General features: G+C 39.2%; 2 protein-coding genes across 9 annotated transcripts in view; one reads left to right on the forward strand and one right to left on the reverse strand.

Annotated features, from left to right (window-relative positions):
• The window catches only part of asic1c (acid-sensing (proton-gated) ion channel 1c), a 150156-nt gene extending 143765 nt beyond the window's left edge, over positions 1-6391 (forward strand). For 7 of the 8 annotated variants that reach the window (XM_072441698.1, XM_072441693.1, XM_072441694.1 and 4 more), the window contains exons 8-11: positions 95-174; positions 1052-1123; positions 4483-4535; positions 5904-6391. In XM_072441698.1, the coding sequence (XP_072297799.1) occupies positions 95-174; positions 1052-1123; positions 4483-4535; positions 5904-5982 (284 nt within the window). In that variant the 3' untranslated portion in view covers positions 5983-6391. The remainder of the gene's footprint in view (positions 1-94; positions 175-1051; positions 1124-4482; positions 4536-5903) is intronic. The other variant, XM_072441692.1, reaches the window with a different exon arrangement.
• Positions 6392-11201: 4810 nt separating this feature from the next.
• On the reverse strand, positions 11202-22013 carry cdk5 (cyclin dependent kinase 5). The gene is made up of 12 exons (XM_072441672.1): positions 21823-22013; positions 21474-21562; positions 21318-21385; positions 21180-21240; positions 19981-20037; positions 19809-19904; positions 19642-19716; positions 14866-14962; positions 13775-13844; positions 13550-13610; positions 13396-13476; positions 11202-12463 (listed from the first exon to the last, which is right to left on the reverse strand). Exons 1-12 carry the CDS (start codon positions 21857-21859, stop codon positions 12377-12379), a joined length of 879 nt encoding a protein of 292 aa, XP_072297773.1. The 5' UTR covers positions 21860-22013; the 3' UTR covers positions 11202-12376.
• Positions 22014-22051: the final 38 nt, after the last annotated feature.

The raw sequence follows: 22051 nt of genomic DNA on the forward strand, positions 1-22051 counted from the left end.
AATGATGCTGATAGTGGACTGGCCACAGGAGCGCTTCCACTCACCACAGATCCATCAGCCCTCCTGCACTTATCTGACCATCTCTCTGTTCCAGGGGACATCGGAGGGCAGATGGGACTCTTCATCGGAGCCAGTGTGCTGACAATTCTGGAAATATTTGATTACTTGTACGAGGTAAAGCGTTCAAAAACATCTATGTCATTATGTTTTAGCACAGAGCAAACTTGAGATTAGGGCAACACGGTATTTGAGAAGATTGCGATATGGCTGTTAATTACTGCGATATTTGATATTTTTGCAATACTTTGATATACTTTTGGACACAATGATTTCAGTTAACCTAAAAAACATTTTGCATAGTCAGATTCTCCTCAATTCTGTTAAAATTGACAAATGCAAGATTAAATCAAGATTAAATCAAGGCAAATTTGGGAAAATACTAGATCAAATCTGCCCTTTTCATTAAAAAAATTAGCAATATATTTAGTTATAACAGTAGTTGCATCATTGATTATAGCGTCAGCACATATTGCGATATCTCAAGTTTACAATATATTGTATTGTATATATCTGCAGCTCTTCAGATTTTAGTTCCTGGTCTTTGCAGTTCTATCTAATTGATCTCAGCAGTTGTATTGGATAAATTGTTTTAGCATTTAATTGCATGTCTTATGGGTTTAATAAAGGCATTTAATAATTGCGCGCATCAATCACAAGATCTTGGCAATTATTAAAATTTTAAACAAGATCAAGCTCCAGCCATTTCTAATTATCAGTGATACAGCCACAAATTGCAAAAGTTATTTTTAACTTTTTTTAATCAAATCGTCTTATTGTATGCCAAGGACAACAGGTAATAGCAGGTTTCGATGTCTTTGCCACAATGTACACGGTTTGAAAGTGAAAAGGAGACAAATACCACTTTAACCTTTATAATGACATAAAAACAGAATCTTTTTAATATTTTGTTGGAACACATTTGTCACTCTTTGTTCTTATGTTGCACGTTTTATGTCATGGCAGTCCAGTACTATAGTATATTTTTCTGCAGGTGTTCAAGGATAAAGTCATGGGAACCTTTTTGCGGAAGAAGCGTCCACAGCGGAGTCAGAGCGACAATCTGGTAACTTCCTCCTCTGAATGCGTGCTGATTATGAATGTAGCGTTTGTACAGATAAAAGGTTGCTCATGTACGAAACTGCTGAAAGGTTTGAATAAACGGTACCAGAGAGAACACAACATCCAAACAGTATTATGCCTTCAACTTTCCAGACACACAAGCCGTGGATTACAGTCGCACACAACATAAATATTAATACATACTTTGTTTTTCCTTTTTGAATACACTGCATGGTCTATCTTTCTCTAAAATTATTATATGACACCGTGAGCATAATCTGGTCAGGCACGTCGTTCTGGTCTTGTTTTTGTTTGTAAAGTGTTTTGGTATCCGTGTGCATGGTGCATGAACAATAAAGTGAAAATCATTTGTATCTTTAATCACAGTCAGTCGAATGCAATGGCCCCTATTCTACACATGTTTCACTGCAAGACTCAACTTTATAATACACAGAGAAAAAGGAGAGAAAACTGTGTAATCTAATTGAGATTCAGCTAAAACATAATACGCCAACAGCCAGAGAGATTTACGAGGTCTTCACAATATGTAAGCAGCCTTTCACAGCTCGCTTTTGCCGTCTTAAGTAGAATTCAACATTTTAGCAGGGCTTTAGCACACACACTAAATCACAGCGTTTTACCAGCCCCTGTGGTTTAACAGTGTGGAGCAGAGGCGGGGCTGAGCTCACTCCCCTGCAGCCTTTTCTCCCACGTCACACTGAGACCATTCAATTATTTATTACACAAATGCACCTCTAAATATCTTCAATCAGCAAAATGTTCCCTGCGCACAGCTGAATCAAAACCTTGTATTTCCAGGCTTTTATTGAAGTGCCATTACTTGAAATTGGTTTTGGTCCTATTTTTGATTTGCAAATGTATATAATAATTCAAAATAGTGGGTAAATGGATTTGTACAGATATGGTGACTGAAAGTCTTAACGATATGGAGAACATAAACATTTAAGTAAATAAGAAATAGATAGAAGAATTAAAGTAGTAACTAAGAGTGAGAGACTAGTAAATAAATAGCTGTAATGAAATAGTCTGTGATGAAATGTAAGTAATTAAAAAAAACGACTCTACTCTTGTCTCTAAAAGGCTTAAAACAAATAAATACAAATAGTTATATTCAATTCAATTGATAATTGTTTAGGCCTTTTTATACCTATCTGTCATACAATACAAGTGGTGTCCTCCAATATACTGTATTTGGACCACTTTAAATTCACTTAAACTTGCCTAAACTTGATACAGCCTAACTTTTGGGTCCAAACTCACTCAGTGGGACTCTATAATACATGTTAGAGTGAGGCTGGTTCTCAGGTCCAATCCTCTCCTGTCACAAAGTCGGCTGAATACAGCATCTGCATTTGCATGACTGTGGCTCTTGTTCCCACTTGTAGCTCACAATGCTTTTTCAGAGAAGCACATTCATTCCTCCTTCGGTGCTGCTTTGTTCAAACCATTATAGAGGCTGTTTCTGTCACGTTTGAGTCTGTCAAATCCACATTTCCTTTTGGTAGATTTTTTAATTACGTGCCAAACGAACCCAAACGTTTTCATGAAATACAATAGGATGTTTGATATGCACGCCCTGAGCGGCTCAAAGACTCTACTTCTCCATTGGCAGTGAAAAGGCTGTGGGTTTGTTTCTGCATCGATTGTGTTTTGCATGAACTCTAGCCTCAAGGTTCAACTAATGCTGGATAGCAGCAGTTGAGCTCTTAAAAGGAAATAATGACTCTGTTTGAAAAGGAGAGATAGAAATTTCCAATATGCACTAGAAATGTCCACAGGGTGGTTTTAGATCTTTTTTGTTTTTAAATTACACCTAGACGGGTGTAGTTTGCCAGGTCTTTTGGTTTGGTGTGTGGTTTGCGGGATATTTTCTGTCTTTACTATATTCATGTCATATTTTCTGTGTATACAAAACCATCCCATCTTCTCATAAACATATCTCCACTTGCCAAAATGTATACCAACACATTTAACTCTGTTTCTGTCACAAAGTTTTGTACCGCTCAGTTTGGTATTAGTTTCTGAACCAATCAGTTTATCAATCAGAACCACCATCAAGTGTGGTTTAGTGGCACGTCCACCTTGGCATAATTTGACTGATGCTGAGGGTTCTATGTGCTGTAAAAAAGTAGCTGTAGTAACTTTTCTGGGGGAAAATCTGCCACATTCTTGTCTGAGATGTCTTTGCTTTGCTGGAATTTTCCATCAAATTATCATATAAGGTGAAGTTACAGGTCAGATCTGTGGAGAGGGGATCCTGCTAGCAGTAATAATGCATGTTTTCAAGGTATATTTTGAACATAAAAACCCAGCTATAATTCAATAAATTCAAGATAGAGTTTAATACTGCATCTTCTGTGATGCGGCCGCGTTATCAGACTGTCGTGGTGAAGAAGGAGCTGAGTCAAAAGACAAAGCTCTCGATTTACCGGTCAATCTAGGTTCCTGTCCTCACCTATGGTCAGGAGCTTTGGGTAGAGACCGAAAGAACAAGATCGCAGATACAAGCGGTCAGAATGAGTTTCCTCCGCCGGGTGGCTGGGCGCTCCCTTAGAGATAGGGCCCCCTTCTTTGTTGAGATAGTTTCTTACTGAGAAGGGTCACATGGGAGGACCTCGGAGTAGAGCTGCTGCTCCTCCACGTCAAGAGGAGCCAGCTGAGGTGGCTCGGGCATCTGGAGGGACTGTGTCTCTCGGCTGGCCTGGGAACTGGAATAGGAGGAAGTGTCTGGAGTGTGGGAAGACTCCCTGCTTAGACTGCGACACCCGCGACCCGGCCCAGGATAAGCGGAAGAAAATGGATGGATAGGGTTCAATACCAGACAGTTGAAAAGCATCTATAATCAGACAAGCAGGTGGTCAACCCTCCACCAGAAATGTTACATAGTGCAACTTTAAATACTAGATTTATGCATACAACTTGTATCTTGGGTTCTTCCAATACGATTTCGAATTGTTCAACACAACACCATAAAGAGCTGCAGAGTAAAATAAAGTATGGTATTGGACTGATGAATTGATTTAGGTACTCGCCGATACCAATACATGGAAAATGTGTGGTAATACATTCCCCTGGAGTGCCACAGGGGAATATCTGTACTCTACACTTGATAGAAACAGAGCATTAGACATTCATTTGTCATGTTTTCCATTGTGTTCCCTGTTCTAACTTTTACCTTGTTTTGCGTCCTCCTCCTCATTGGACCTGAAAATTCCCTTGGAGCTATAATGATGTGTCTGCCGCGCGCTCGCTTCCCTCCTACCGTTTTTGATTCTAGCATTGTGCTTTATTTTCATTCCAGTCACCCTCACCCATCTTTTCTTTTCATCATGTCTATTCCAGGAGTTTCCAGAGAACCCAACCAGCCCTGGTGTCACGCCTAATCATGCCCCCAGGTAGCACACCCCATTGATAATGGATGCTCCTTCCCTCCACGCTGTCCCTCTCTGTCATACATTCTTAAAGCCATCTCATACACCATGACTAAATACAAAAAAAGAGGGTGGATATTCTTGCAGCACTGTGCTCTTAAATATCTCGGTCAGGATAGATTAGCGCGGCGTGTGTCTGCATTCTGTGGCCTCGAGTTGGTTGGATTCTTGGAATTAGGGTTAAAAGTATACAAAGTTAAACACTGCTGCGATATTTTTTGAAGCTGCAAATTGGCTAACACTGCATGTAATCACAGACAGTGGGAGAATACATGACCGGTGATGTCAGCCATGCAAGGGCCCAAACTTCCAAACACTGTCAATTGTAAGCGAGTAGAATGTAGACGTGAAGGGAAAAGACAATGCATAAACAGACCAAAGTTAAGGTGCACTATGAAGTATGTGTGGTGAAGGGTACGTCACCTTCTTGTCTCCATGGAGCTGTTATTGCTTTACCTGGATTGTTTCATCATTAAACATCTGGCATTCCTTAGATTACAGCTGTTTTGTACCAAAAAACATACATTCTTATCAATTCTTATCTTATGCAATTGTTGTTTTGGAGATATAAATAATTAGAATATTGAGTAAATTGTCCATAATTAAAACTGTAAATAATTAGCTCAAAAAGAGACGTTTAGTGGAGTCTCCCAAACAAGGATGAAAAGTGATATTTCTGCAGTTTAGTGATTGATTTTTACTTTAACCTCAACCAAGTCATTCATTCTTTCTGCATAGTGAGGCTTGTCACTCTGTTACCGTGGCATCATATTCCAGGCAAAACTACATGAGGTAAAGCAGGTGGCATCGCACACTCCAACAGAAAATGTACATATTGCACCTTAAAGTTAATCAGAAAGTACTTCCTGAATAAATGGGCGACTAAGATATTAGTTTGATATGTATTTATCTGTGTATTTATTTCATTTTAGTCCGATCCTTTAGAGTTTTGTGATGCATTCTAAGCTGCACCAGTACCTCACTACCCACTATTCTTTTACTGTCTGTGGTTATAGCTTTTGACACATTAAAAAAACGATCTCTAAATATTACTCATGCTAAATCAATCCCAGGACTAAAATATGCTGTTTCTTCTCTCCTCTCTGCCTCCTTCCTCTCATCTCTCCCCTCGTTTTCTTTTATCTCTGTGTAACATGACATATTTTCCTGTCATGCGTTGCTATCACTGTTTTTGTTCACACCACGTCGTCCACCCGTCGCCACCACTCCTCTCCTCCTCCATCCTTTCTTCCTAAATCCGGTTGACCTCTTCTCCCTCCCTCCCTCGCTCCCCTCCTTCCTGCTCCTTGTCCCGCTCCTTGTTTCTTCCAGAGCACCTGCGACACACTCCGGAGTCACTCGGACAGTCTCGGATTCACGCCGAACATGTTACCTCGTCACCCGACTCTAGGCAACTTCGAGGAGTTCGCCTGTTGACAACGTAATCCGCAGCCGGGACGGGACGGGGCGGGGCTAAAGACAGCAAACTGTGAAATCATTTATGTGTTAATACCGCAAAAGAGCGCACATACAATTTAAAAAGGGTGAGAAAAAAAACACACGTTACACTCCTCAATGCCGGAAGAGAAATAGAATACTATCATCAGAGAAAACAAATTACTTCCAGAGCAGATCTCAGGTTTACAGCCATGTCCAGGCATCACTGTTATTATCTGTTCATTTGTAAGGCTATGGTCCTTCTCCAGTCACTGTACTTAACCATCAAGTTGTGCTTATAGGACTGGAAGTATATGTAAAGCGACTCGTCATGTCCGTTGAATGTGAATAATTGGTGACGCTAGATTGGAACAGTATACGCAAGATTAGTAACTATTATCAACGTAACTATGATGTGCAGGCCTGACACGAAAACACATTTGGAAGTGCAAGATGTGGCTTAAGATGAATAACATAAATTGTAATGTATAAATAATATTACAACGAAGCCCTGACACAGCAACTCTGAAGCATGATGATCCGAGAAAACAATATTCTTCAATTAAAAACATGAGCTGCAAGAAATAAATACATACATAAATAGCTTAGTTAAACACAAGTAGTTAGTTAGTATCTGTAATGAGACTTTGGAGTTACTTATTCGAGCCTCTACTGCTCAAATCTTGTCTTTCTACCACAGAAACAACAAACATTTCCACATTATTGCAAGGAAAATAAATATTGAGCCCCAAAATGTCACTATAATAATTATGGTAACAGGCCTTGCTGTGTGTTTGAATACCACTGAATGTTGTGTGTATATATAAATAATAGTGCAGGTGTACAGAAAGTAGAGAGCTGTTCTTTTGCCTTTTCTTTCACCTACAAATGCTGAAAGTGCAAAGAGCAATTGAAACGTCTCAAAACAACCATGTCGTTTGAAAAAGCCCTTGAGCTTGACACAAAAATGTAAGATTGGTTTCAGGTCAGAGCAGTAAAAGAATGAAAGCAGATGGTGACGTGAGCCCTCTGGAAAGATACAAACTCAGAATATCTTTATTTGTTTTGGTGCCTATTTTTGTACCTGTCTAGGGTTATAGAACGAATCAACGCTGTGCAGGGGGAAACGAGCACATGTCGACTGTAAAGCGTGTACAAGAGGCAGGCAATATATGGAAAATGTGATAATATTGCTAATGCTGTTTCTAAGAGATGCAAAATTTGATTATCAAGCATATGGTTTATAGGAAAAAAATGCAACAAAAAGAGCTGATTAAATATAAAAATGTAAAATGTTATTTTGTAGACTTTCAAATGAGGGTATGAGTGGATATTTCTGCACTTTTGTAATACATTTAGCTGACATTTCACATGTTTATGATATTAAACCTCAACGAATACGTTTAAATACCCACATTTCCGCTGGATTGATATAATATAGCCTGATTATCATGATCAAAATACACCAAAAAGATATACATTCTTGTCAATATTGCCCACCCTTAGCTTGTAAATACCTCCTTCAATAACAGTTTAATCAGTTGTTATTTATGGGAAAAACTCACCAGAGAATATAGATGATGTAACATATTCATAAAAACATTTCATTTCTGCCTCTAGTTTTCAATATTTGTACACATTTCATGGCACTTGAGAGGCGTGGCTGATCCAATCCGGCATTAACTGTAAGATTGTAGGTGTCATTTGTCACGTCCGTGTTATATCTGTAGCACTCAGTCACAGTTTCACCAGGGAGAGGCTTTCTAAACATATGAACACGATTGTAAGACTTTACTGGCGTCTTTGTTGCCTTCTGCTTCTTCATGGCCCTGTGGGGAAAATGTTGATCGTTGTAAATGTACTATTTAAGAGTGTAGTCTTGGGGAACAGACTGTTTCGGGTCATTTCGATGTAATTTACGAGGATCATAAGTGGATAATCGGTTGTTTCTTATGTATGCAGTATAAATATATATTGTGGTATAGCCTTTTAAAAGACACTTTATAATTGTGGTTCTCATCGTACGGGGTTCAGCTGCAGCACAAAGCTCTGTGATAGTATTCTGTTCTCTCACGTTAAAGGCTCGTGGAGACCCTCTGAAACTCGACAGGAATGTGTAAATAATCACAATCAAATGCCATTCAGAAATTCAGCACCGCTCACGTCATTTGTCAGAATACAATATATAAATAGATATCTTTAGAGTATATATTAGAAGTACCGTATTTACATATAGGTAAACTGTTCTTCATCTGTGTGGGAGCAGATCAGGATGGCGTTTTTACGAGTTGACCGCAAGTGTCTTTGAGTTCATAACATAACAAAAGCGGTGATTGGATTGATTTGACTCAAGAATTGCCTCAAACCATAAGAAGCGCTCACCTCAGTCCTCTTCGCTTCATTTTAAAAGGCACTGTACAAACCTACCTTTGTATTCTGTTCCTACTATCGTTGCTATAACTGAACATGTAAGTCACAGATAAAGAGTTTGTGACGTATAAACAATCGAATATAATAAACTATATTTACTCATCTTATTCACGGGCGTAACTCGTACCTCTTTGCGCGCTTTCCATCTTCTTCAAAAGGAGACGTGTCACTTTATAGAGAGACTATTTAGATTTAGACTTCATTTTAGTTCCAAATGTTTGCGTATGGTCTGGGGTTCAATTCCCTGACGCAGGTTATGATTTTAGATGCAGTTTTATTATGACCCGCTGCAGTGGGAATGCTACTAATACCAATCTGCACATTTAAACATAATAGCTGCATTCAACAAACCACACCAGCCAAACCTAATGTGTTTAATGTAAGACATGTGTTGGGTGCTCACCGGTGGTGTAGTGGTTAAAGGGATTTCACACGTGTGGTTGTTTCCACCTCGAGGTATTGTGGGTTCATGGTGTTGTTCTCTCTTTCTTCCCATTTCACGCTACAGCTTTCCTGTAACACAAAACCCTTGGACCAGAAAATATTTTAAAGGGGACATATTGTGCTTTTTTTTTAAGGTAATTCGTGTTGAACTACAATTATTACTCTAAAGAAACAGATCCTTTGACTTCCTGTTCAAGACTGATAAGCCCCGCCTCTTTATAGTGACATTTTACTGTAACAAGCAGCAGATTGCAAGCAGCAGCTTTTTATTCTTGAAAAGTGGCTACATGACACTTTAGAACTCTGATTGTGTCACTGAGTCATTTTTCAACTAATCCCAACTAAGTACAGGAATGTGGGTGGGGATAGGGGGTTGGTGAAAACAGACATTTTCTGAGCACTCGACAGTATCAACACTTAAAATCTCATTAAAGTTGATTTCGTATTAACCTGTCCTCTTTAAAAATCCATTCCCAAAAAAAATCATCCATTCCTAGTTTCTATACTAAACCAATAATTATCTTAAGTCCATTCAAAGCTGTTTATATATACAGTACTTTCATCACGTCACTTCATCCGCTCACTCCGCCGTAGCTTTATGACTGTACACGACTGTTGACGTGAAGCACAAACAATCGAAGATCAGCCATCACTCTGAAAGCCTCTGATCAGACATTTACGGTTGTTACTACTTTCAAGGCTCTTATTTGGGAAAACAACAAGGAGAGGTCAGGATTTGGGACTATTAATGCCACAAAGTATTGGCTTAAAACATTTTGAAAGTCAGAATATTTTTAATGCTGTTACACTGTATGTCAGGGTTACTACTAAGTGTCCATACTTTCTGGCATCAGCACAAGAGCCACCATTTTAGAGAAGAAACTTGAATGTGGCACTGTGTTTTGAGCAATAAATGCACCGGGTCTGATACCACTGTTTTGTCTCGTTCAGATTTTGTATACATAGATTTTTTTTTTGTGACAGGGAAGTACAGTGTGAAATGGGGGTGAGAGAGAAGGGTAGGACATGCAGTAAATTGTTGGCGTCGAGAATCGAACTCACAACCACTCGCACCGGGCAGCACTCGCGGTCTGATCTCATAACATTTAGGCTATCGCTGTACAATGTCTAGTCTTTTGAGTGACTGTAAACTACTTCATGTTACACAATGATGCTGTTCTGACAATACTGGGTTAGAGCAGTCATTTTATTAATTATGAAATGAAATAAAAATGATTAAAAAAAAGTGACAATGTCCTGATGTTGAGCCCAGAACTGCAGAGTGTACCTGAACTTCCATGCGCTGTTTGTCATTAAAATGATCAGCCAAGTAGATTCTGCTTGAACTCTTTCTCAAACTCACATGACAATTTTTGCACACATGAGTTGCTTCTACCTTGCATGATCATTATGTAACCCGAAAACAGTATTATCTCAGCTCTCAGACGTAATATTATCCTTCATCCTTCATTTTGTATTGTTGGAAAATGTACTTCAGAGCCAGATGAAACAAACTATGGTGTTCTCCAGACCAATTCCCCACAGATCCCCTTAAAACCCGTCCCTGGACTGTGCAATTCTCCATCACGAGAAAGTCTGAAATGGAAAATTCCTCGGACACTTCATTAGATTCACACGGTCCACAGAATGTTGTGCCTTTAAGACCGGTGATTACAGGTAGAAACGATTGACTGTAGATACTAATGCCAGGGGGATTTAGCTTTGCTTCATCTGGTTCGACACAATCCAAGTGCATTCTATTGTAGATACGAGATTTTAACTCTGAACTGTACATTAAATAGTTATTATACTACACACCGTTGTGTACTTTCAGTCATTGAAGAAGAAATACTGATGTGTTCTTGTTTTGTTTGAGAAGTACAACAAACAAATGAGCAAAGCCTCGTCTTGAATATGCGGCTTGAGGTGGGAAATATATATTGAAATTTAAATAATATTGTGAATGTTGTTTTGTAGAAATAAAAAGGCTAAATCTATATTGTTTACAGTAAAAAAATTATGTTGTAACGTTTCAAATAAGGGTATAGGGTAATATTTATCCACTTTTGTGATTCATTTTTACAGACATTTCACATTTAAACCTCAGCTAATACATTTAAAGACAATATAGTTTATCCTTCCTCACAAAAATATTGATATACATTTTTTTCCATATCGCCCACCTCTTTGTGCATCTTGGAAGTAGCATAAAAGTGTTGCCTTTATGCAGCCAACATTAATTGTTACTCTTAAGTGATAATAATATGTGAAGCGAGTGCTGTTGATTCTGATGCAGTGAGTGAATAAACAGGCCGAGCAGAATGTGCAAAGCATTTTTATATCGTCTTTACTGAATACTGAATCTTATTGGCCGATTTGTGCACAAAATACCAATGACAGCATTTGATCCAAGTTCTACCATCAAAGGCTAAACTGTTCTAGCAAAGTGCAAAATCCTCTGTCCATTCGTCGTATAAAACCACATTACAGGATTTTGTCTGGAAAAAAAATAAAAAACTTGTCGCCTCTAAATGACATAATGCTACGTTGAAAAGTACAAACTGAGCAGTCATTCCTTCATGAATAAATACATGCATCCACTACATGGCTCTACATCAGCAAAAAAGAAAACAAAAAGTCAATGTTTATGAACAAGGCTACTTTAAGTCACCGAAAATGCAGGTGACTTTTTGTGTTTGGGGTTCATTTCACAAAGGCATGTCAACAGAGAGTGAAAATATCGAATACATTTCATTACTTCAATAATTAGCTCTTGTAATTGTCCAAAATGTACATTAGAATTACTACCAAAGCACAAAATTCAAATGGTCTACAGTTTTGAATACCTTTGTGAAACTAGACCCTGAAGCCGAATAACATTAAAACAACCAACAATGCAAAATCTACAAGTCTCTAATAAAACTATACAAAAGCGTCATTACTGGTCCACATCAGATTTATATTGGCCCATTTAACATACTTTACAGAACAACCCAGGATAAAACAAAAGTGCACAAAAACATAAAATAGCTTGAGAAAATTGTTAGTTTCCGTGCCATTTTACAATCATTTCAATTGAACAGATGAACTAATTTAACTACTTTAAGCTGATAATCACAAATCATGTAACGCAATTATAATATCTAAACCATTTCTGAGATTGTATTTGTTCTAAAGTGATTTAATTATTGCTCCTAGAGGACTTCTTTATCTTAAAAACAAGTCACTGAAACGAAAATGTATGTCACTATTGCAAAAAAACAAAACAATTCTATGTAGTTCAAGATGCATAAAAGTGGTATATTGTAACACTTAACCTCCTGCGTGTTGATTGGGAGACGTTTGTACCGGCATAAATAAGTTCAAATCTTGCAGAGCCATTGTGATTTTGTTCCACGCCGAGGTACGACAGAATGAGGGACGGGAGTCATGGAAACTGTTGAAAACTAAAACGGAGAACGACAATCGGTCGACGGAGCTGCGGTCTTTTTCGCTTATGGGGGGCAGAAGTCGGCGAAGTACGGGTGCTGCAAGGCCTCCTCCGCCGAGATCCGCTGCACCGGGTTACATTTCAACAGGTTCTGGGGGAAACAAAGTGGTTTTTAATGCACTGAAGCATCATTCGTGGAGTATTGAGAAGTAAAAATAAAATGAAGTCGGTGATTTCATGTTATTTGAGGAGGTTTCTGTGGCGCTTGTTGCTAGGGCAAGCTAGAAAAAGTAGGAGCAGTTAAACCACAATTTGATTTAATTTAGGAAAAGAGCAGCAACAGCATTTTCTTACATCTTTCCTACTTTTCCATTGTTTGTATCTTACTTTTATTCAGAGTATAATATAATATTCTAGGTAAACAGTTAGACTCAAATATATGTTTGAATAGTTATTAATCTTGATTTTTTTCTTCTGTCGTTTTGGTTTTCTCTTAACAAATAAAATGTTGAATCTGAAAATGGCAGCAAACAGGAAAATGAAACCCTTGAACATCAACTGTAATATTCAATAAATCTAAAGGGATTGTTATACCATCAATCAATGCTCTAATTAAAAGGAGAACTTTTTCACGTTAATAAATGTCTTTGAAAGTCCCAGCATTGCAACATTTGCAGACATCGACCCGAAGAAACCCTGACTCTTTTTTTTTATATATATATATGTTAAAAAAAAAAAATTGTATGTGATTACTGTGTCTTATAAAAAATAATAATAATAAAATCAATTTAAAAAAAACTCTTTTGGTGTCTGTTCTCTGACACTGTATTTTCACAGGCTGCAGGGGGAGCTCTATTGCTAAAGTTACTTAGTTCTGTTTTAAAGCTTATTGCAATAAAATACATTTGCAATACAGTACACAGCAAAACTGAGGTATTTTTTTTTTCTTTTGCAGTTGTACAAGTAACTGGAGAAGGAGCAAGACTAAATAAGCATGAAAGCCGTGAAAGACAACTCCAGGTATGCTTGGATGAGGATGTCACATTAAAAAACAATTAAATGCTCTATAGGCATTAGCATTACCTGGAGTAGATCCCGCCCTGTGCTACTTAGTTTTGGTACCACGTTGACCAGCGAGGTGGTGGCTGGATACATTGGATATGGCTGCAGACAAAAATATATCAGTTTGAGCATGTCAGTAAAGCACACGCTGTGTTAACTGATGGAAAATCAATACCTTGTAGTCTGGGAGCTTGGTCATTGTGGGCCACTGCTCTTCAGTCGGTGTTCCCAGCAACGTGCTCAGAGTTAAAGATACACCAACAGAAGCATGTTCCTTTTGCAGTCAATCATTCACAGTGGAAGATCAATACAGAACCAGTACCGTCTTGGGTTGTTGGCTCACTAAACTGAAAAAAGCCCTCAACCTTGGTCAATATCTACAAATAATTCAAAAAGATATCTGAAGATTCTCTTGAGTTGGTCGTCCACGTCGTTGCCAGGGAAGAGCGGGCGCCCTGCGTTAGCCAGCTCTAAACACAAAATACAAAATGCATTTTAACACGTAGGACTTGGAAGAGTCGTTTGCAGTCGTCTCTTAAAAGGTGGTATGGACGATTTTTTTCAGCAATTTTTTATCATATTTCCTCGTGGCGTGGATAAATCATTTGTCCTGCCGCTCACCTGCAGCCGCGTCAGGCTCGTCCCCACGTTTCCGCGTGCCTAAGCGCATGGATCTATCATAATATAGTTCCCTCAGTGTACGGGGCAAAATGAAGACGGAGAAAGACAGTTCGAGCTGACGCAGAAGTGGACAGAAATCTACGGGAGACGAGCGATGCGATGTGATCCGTTGCGCTAATAAACAAACGCACGTGTGTGTTGTATCAGTCCGCACGGGGGAGTGCGCATGCGCACTTCCGCCTGCGTTCTCAAATCGCCGAAAAATCGTCCATACCGCCTTTAAATAGTAGAGGTGTTTCAGAGAACGCACAACCTGAGAGTTTTTTAGAAGTCGGGGCCTAATTAGGGTGATGTGTGCTCACTTTCAGCACCCGCAGGCCAAGATTTGACCTCAGGCTGGTTGATGTATGAACCGCTGCATAATGAGGCCTAAAACTCTGCGCTTCATAATTGATGAATATTTTTCAACACCAAGTAACCTGGATAAGCCAAGCATGAGGTTAATGTATATACTAACTACTACAGGGCATCAAATCCAAACTATGGCCCGGGGACCAAATGCAGCCCTCTGACCGCTGACCAATTTGTAGTGACCCTCAGGCTTCCAGCTGAATTCACCCAAGAATTATAGATAATACAGCAACTAAGAAAATCGCTCATGATTCTAAAGTCAATTAATTAATTCCATTATGCTCTGAAAGGCAGCCAGACCTTTTATTACGATGGTCCAAAATACAGCACCACCAGTCTGTGGCCCTCTGCTTTGTGTGCATGTCAGTGAAATAAGATTGGAAACGGCTGACATCTGTCGAAAATGGTTTTAGAGCAAAAAAAAAAAAAAAAGACACATATTTGAAGTGGAAATCTCACCTGCAAATATACAGCCAGCAGACCACATATCGATTGAGGTAGAGTAGAGTTTAGCACCGAAGAGCACGTCAGGGGGCCGGTACCACAATGTCACCACCTACATGACACAAGCCACACTACATCACACTACATCACACCACTCTACATCACACCACTCTACATCACACGACTCTACATCACACTACATCAAACTACATCACACCACACTACATCACACTACATCACACCACACTACATCACTCTACATCACACCACACTACATCACACTACATCACACCACACTACATCACACTACATCACACTACATCACACTACATCACACTACATCACACTACATCACACTACATCACACCACATCACACTACATCACACTACATCACACTACATCACACTACATCACACTACATCACACCACACCACTCCACATCACACTACATCACACTACATAACACCACTCTACATCACACTACATCACACTACATCACACCACTCTACATCACACTACATCACACCACACTACACCACTCTACATCACTCTACATCACACTACATCACACCACACTACATCACACTACACCACTCTACATCACACTACATCAAACTACATCACACCACTCTACATCAAACTACATCACACCACTCTACATCACACTACATCACACCACTCTACATCACACCACACTACATCACACTACATCACACTACATCACACTACATCACACCACACTACATCACACCACACTACACCACACTACATCACACTACATCACACTACATCACACTACATCACACCACACTACATCACACTACATCACACTACATCACACTACATCACACTACACCACTCTACATCACACTACATCAAACTACATCACACCACTCTACATCAAACTACATCACACCACTCTACATCACACTACATCACACCACTCTACATCACACCACACTACATCACACTACATCACACTACATCACACCACACCACACCACTCTACATCACACTACATCACACTACATAACACCACTCTACATCACACTACATCACACTACATCACACTACATCAAACTACATCACACCACTCTACATCACACTACATCAAACTACATCACACCACTCTACATCACACTACATCACACCACTCTACATCACACCACTCTACATCACACTACATCAAACTACATCACACCACACTACATCAAACTACATCACACCACACTACATCACTCTACATCACACCACACTACATCACACTACATCACTCTACATCACACCACACTACATCACACTACATCACTCTACATCACTCTACATCACACCACACTACATCACACTACATCACACCACATCACACCACATCACACCACATCACACCACATCACACCACATCACACCACATCACACCACATCACACCACATCACACCACATCACACCACATCACACCACATCACACCACATCACACCACATCACACCACATCACACCACATCACACTACATCACACTACATCACACCACTCCACATCACTCTACAGCACTCTACTGCACTCTACTGCACTCTACTGCACTCTACTGCACTCTACTGCACTCTACTGCACTCTTCTCTTTTGTTTGTGATTTTATTAGTTTAGAAAATCAGTTGGATTGATAATTTTGAATTTAGTTAATTTTATTGTATTTCTGTTTCTGTAATTTCTTTGTGATTTGAATGCATTTTTCCTTCTGTGAAGCACTTTGAATTGCCTTGTGTATGAAATGTGCTCTACAAATAAACTTGCCTTGCCTTACAGCACACTACAGCACTCTACATCACTCTACAGCACTCTACATCACTCTACAGCACTCTACATCACACTACATCACACTACATCACTCTACATCACTCTACATCACACTACAGCACTCTACATCACTCTACAGCACTCTACATCACTCTACAGCACTCTACAGCACTCTACAGCACTCTACAGCACTCTACATCACTCTACATCACACTACATCACACTACATCACACTACATCACACTACAGCACTCTACATCACTCTACAGCACTCTACAGCACTCTACAGCACTCTACAGCACTCTACATCACTCTACATCACACTACATCACACTACAGCACTCTACAGCACTCTACATCACTCTACAGCACTCTACAGCACTCTACATCACTCTACAGCACTCTACAGCACTCTACAGCACTCTACAGCACTCTACAGCACTCTACATCACTCTACATCACACTACATCACACTACAGCACTCTACAGCACTCTACATCACTCTACATCACTCTACATCACTCTACATCACTCTACATCACTCTACATCACTCTACAGCACACTACATCACACCACATAACTCCATCACTCCACATCACACTACATCACATCACACTACTCCACATCACACTACTCCACATCACACTACATCACATCACATCACACTACATCACATCACACTACATCACATCACACTACATCACATCACATCACACTACATCACATCACATCACACTACATCACATCACATCACACTACATCACATCACACTACATCACACTACATCACATCACACTACATCACATCACTCCACTCCACATCACTCCACATCACTCCACATCACTCCACATCACTCCACATCACTCCACATCACTCCACAGCACTCCACAGCACTCCACAGCACTCCACAGCACTCTACTGCACTCTACTGCACTCTACATCACTCTACATCACACTACATCACACTACATCACACTACATCACACTACATCACTCTACATCACTCTACATCACACTACATCACACTACATCACTCTACATCACTCTACATCACTCTACAGCACTCTACATCACTCTACATCACACTACATCACACTACATCACACTACAGCACACTACAGCACTCTACATCACTCTACATCACTCTACAGCACTCTACATCACTCTACATCACTCTACAGCACTCTACATCACTCTACAGCACTCTACAGCACACTACAGCACTCTACATCACTCTACATCACTCTACAGCACTCTACAGCACTCTACATCACTCTACAGCACTCTACAGCACTCTACAGCACTCTACAGCACTCTACAGCACTCTACAGCACTCTACAGCACTCTACATCACTCTACATCACTCTACATCACACTACATCACACTACAGCACTCTACATCACTCTACAGCACTCTACAGCACTCTACATCACTCTACATCACTCTACATCACACTACAGCACACTACATCACACCACATAACTCCATCACTCCACATCACACTACATCACATCACACTACATCACATCACATCACACTACATCACATCACACTACATCACATCACACTACATCACATCACACTACATCACATCACATCACACTACATCACATCACATCACACTACATCACATCACACTACATCACATCACATCACACTACATCACATCACACTACATCACATCACATCACACTACATCACATCACACTACATCACATCACACTACATCACATCACACTACATCACATCACACTACATCACATCACACTACATCACACTACATCACATCACACTACATCACATCACACTACATCACATCACACTACATCACATCACATCACTCTACATCACGCTACACTACATCACATCACACCACATCACATCACTCTACATCACGCTACACTACACTACATCACTCATACTGATGACAAATGTGCAGCCATTATGAGCCCTATTCAGAGAGCGGCTGGACATTTTTAAACTGACAGACTTTGACAGATACAGCTCGAGCGACTTGGCAGCGCTGTCACTACTCGCCATCTGCTCCTCGCACAGTTTCTTGACATGTTTAACAAAGTCCTGCAGCGCCAGTCCAACAGATACTTATTTTTTTCTGTAATGAAGTGCAGGCAGAGCGCAGAAATAAAAAAAATGATAAAAAGTGTTTTTTTCCCCATTGTGTGAGTGGGCGGGTTGAATACAGAATAGAGTGCTTGAATTTGTTACTGAAGCGACAGCTCACCCCCCGCTGGCCCTCAACATTTTTGACATCAATTTGGACAAATAACAATAACAGCACAGAATATTTAAGTGGCTTAAAAGTCTCACAAAGTCGTTTGCAGAATGAGTAATACTTTTTCATATTAAAATGCAAATGTGTTGCGTTCGCTATCAAGAATTACTTTATTGTCTGCTGTTATTGCTTTTGGTCATGTTATTTATTTATTTATTTATTTATAATTATGATACTGCAACTTTGCATATTTTCAAAGTGACCAAAGCACATTGCATCATTTATCTGGGCTTGTCATTGGCACAAACTCTCACCACGAAGGTTGAACACAGGCATCTTATCACTTAACACTTCTTTGGCCCGTTAATATGAAATTAAGTATAAACATGCACATATAATTGGATTTATAGCTACTTTAAGCAAGTAACAAAAGAAAAAAACACTAATATTTTTACACTTGAATGGCTGCAACAACTATTAGACTAAATGTGACTAGTCGACTTTAAAAATGACTCCAACTCAGTTTACTGCATGTCCTTCCTCCTCTCTCATCCCCAAACAAACAAAGACGGCTGCTGCATTATTAAATCAGAAAGTCTCAAAAGTCTCATTGTACAATAAAAATAAGGATTTGACTAGTAAAATAACCGTTAGTTGCGCCCAATTTGGAATCGACCTCATTAGGATTTTTGCCAAAACTCATTTACACACAAAATATTACATAATTAGAACTTGCTATCATTCATTTCTCTAGTGAACGTACCTCCGCAGAGTAACACCTCACAGGAATGCCAAAAGCCCGGGCCAAGCCAAAGTCTGCCAGTTTCAGCTCTCCGTTCTGAGAAAGAAAGAAAAATCAAATCCGGGTTTAACTAAAGTACATTAGAACTCAGAATGGAACACTCCCGGACGAATAAGAGAGTTCCTTACTCTGTTGATGAGCAGATTCTGTGGCTTCAGGTCTCGGTGCAGCACGTTTCGACTGTGGCAGAACGCGAGGCCCTTCAACAGCTGATACATGAACGACTGCCAAACACACAAAGTACAACATTTAATATTATGAGTAAAGTTAATTAGCCACAAAACACATGACATCTTTTACCTTTACAGTTTCAGGATCCAGATCTCCATTGCAGCTGTCGAAATACTTCTTCAAATCCTTCAATACCAAATCAATATTAGTTAGTATTTGGACTTCTGTATTTGAACTAGGGCTGAATGAGGTTAATTGATTAATTGCTTCTAATCGGACTATTGAAATAAGCATCAAATAATAACAAATTATCTTTTTCTGAACTATACACAGGCTCCAAATCATGTCCTGTGCGAGAGAAAAGGTTTTAAAGTCTAAAGACAAAGCTAATTACCCCAAAATTACACAACACATCAAATGTGTTCTGTTTTGTTTCTTTAAATGAAAAACGTCTTCAGTTGTAAATTGACTTTAAGAAGATGTCTTTAGCTTCCTCTCGGTCAAGTATTGTAAAAGTCTTGTAAAAGGCCTCTAAATATGAGATTTTTGTCCCATTTGACCGAGCACTGTACCCTTAATCGAATTTAAATTATGTATTCAATTAAAATCCAGCAATCAATATTATTTACATTAGTAAGTGCAAGTGTGTTCAGTGGAAAAGTTGCTCGCAGTTTGTATCTTTCTACTTGTACAACAATTAGTAATCTCACACTACTTTCCTACTTGCCTACTTTCATTTAGCGGTAATCTATCTGTTCCCTTCATTTCAGGCACTTTCTCTTGAAGCAAATCATTGTTTCAATAATTATTTGAATAAATGTGAATATACTTGTTCCAATATCGAGCAACACTGAAATTAAGCTCATCTTTAAAAACAGTTTTAGTCATAAATCTCTTCTCTCGGTCCATGACATGTTTTGGAGTCTGTGTAGTTCAGGAAACAATTAATCGGCAACAAAATGCGTTGAAAAATATTTCAATAATTGATAAGTTGTGATTAATTTATTAACTTTTTTCAGCCCTACTCCAGATTGTTCCATAACCAAAATAACCATTAACAGTTGTAGTCATCTGGACTGTTTTTTTGTTTTTTGTAACGATATGTTTCGACTCTCATCCAAGAGTCATTGATTGAGAGTCGAAACATATCATTGATAAAAAAAAATAATAAAAAAAAATTAAAAAAAACAAGAGTCCAGATGACTACAACAGAATCTTTTTCTACAATGGAACACTCCTGGATTAATGAGGGATTACACCGATACCAAAATAACCATTAGTTGCAGCCCTAAATTGAACTACAGGTAATAAAACCTACTGTAACTCACCTGGTCACAATATTCGAAAACCAAAGTTAATTTCTTGTCACTGTGCAAAACATCATGTAGCCTGTAAAAAAACATCATCATAGTCTTAAACACAAATGCCCAAATAAAGGTGATAATGTTAGAAAACAAGTCACTTACCTAACAATGTTTTTATGTTTCAATTCTTTCAAGAGGCAGATCTCCCTGAGAGCTGAGCTGGGCACTCCCTGGCAAAATACAGTCAAGATTGTTATTAACTTGTTAATAAATGACACATTTATAATCATTTCATTTTCTAAGATAAAAAGCCCATACCTCATCATCGTCGTCTAGTCGGACTCGTTTCAGAGCCACGATTTCATGAGTTTCTCTATTTTTTGCCTTGAACACTGTTCCATAAGTACCTGTCAAAACAAACAGCCTTAGCTTAGCCTCCTTCTAAACGTGTTGCAGATTAGCTATTTATAGAAATCAATTCAACCGGATTGTAAAGCACAAACTACACTTCACTACTTCACAAGAAAATACACGATTCAATGAAAAAGAAGATATTTTCAATTAGTAAAGCCCGTTTCAATGAATGCTAATGTTAGCTCTGTTCAGCTACGAATGCTACTAAGCAAATCAGTCTATTATCTCTAAAAAAAGAACAATCAAACCTTACCCTCCCCGATCTTTTCAAGCTTTTCATATTTCTGCATGTTTGGCCCGTACAGCCAGCCTCGTTCACTGACCTCAAACTAAACAAAAGTGCAGAAGTTTGTGGTTGATTTGGGTTTAGCTCCAAACAAGCTACACTTGCTGCTTGTGTCGGTCTGCAGCAGCTGACAACAAGCATGGGCCCCCTCTGGGGACTCCTGCAGGTCAAGCGACGAACTGCACCACTGTCAGAC

This window comes from Eucyclogobius newberryi, unplaced genomic scaffold (genome assembly GCF_026437365.1).
Source record: "Eucyclogobius newberryi isolate DKJ021-1_F unplaced genomic scaffold, fEucNew1.0.hap1 SCAF_12, whole genome shotgun sequence".
Taxonomy (NCBI): domain Eukaryota; kingdom Metazoa; phylum Chordata; class Actinopteri; order Gobiiformes; family Gobiidae; genus Eucyclogobius; species Eucyclogobius newberryi.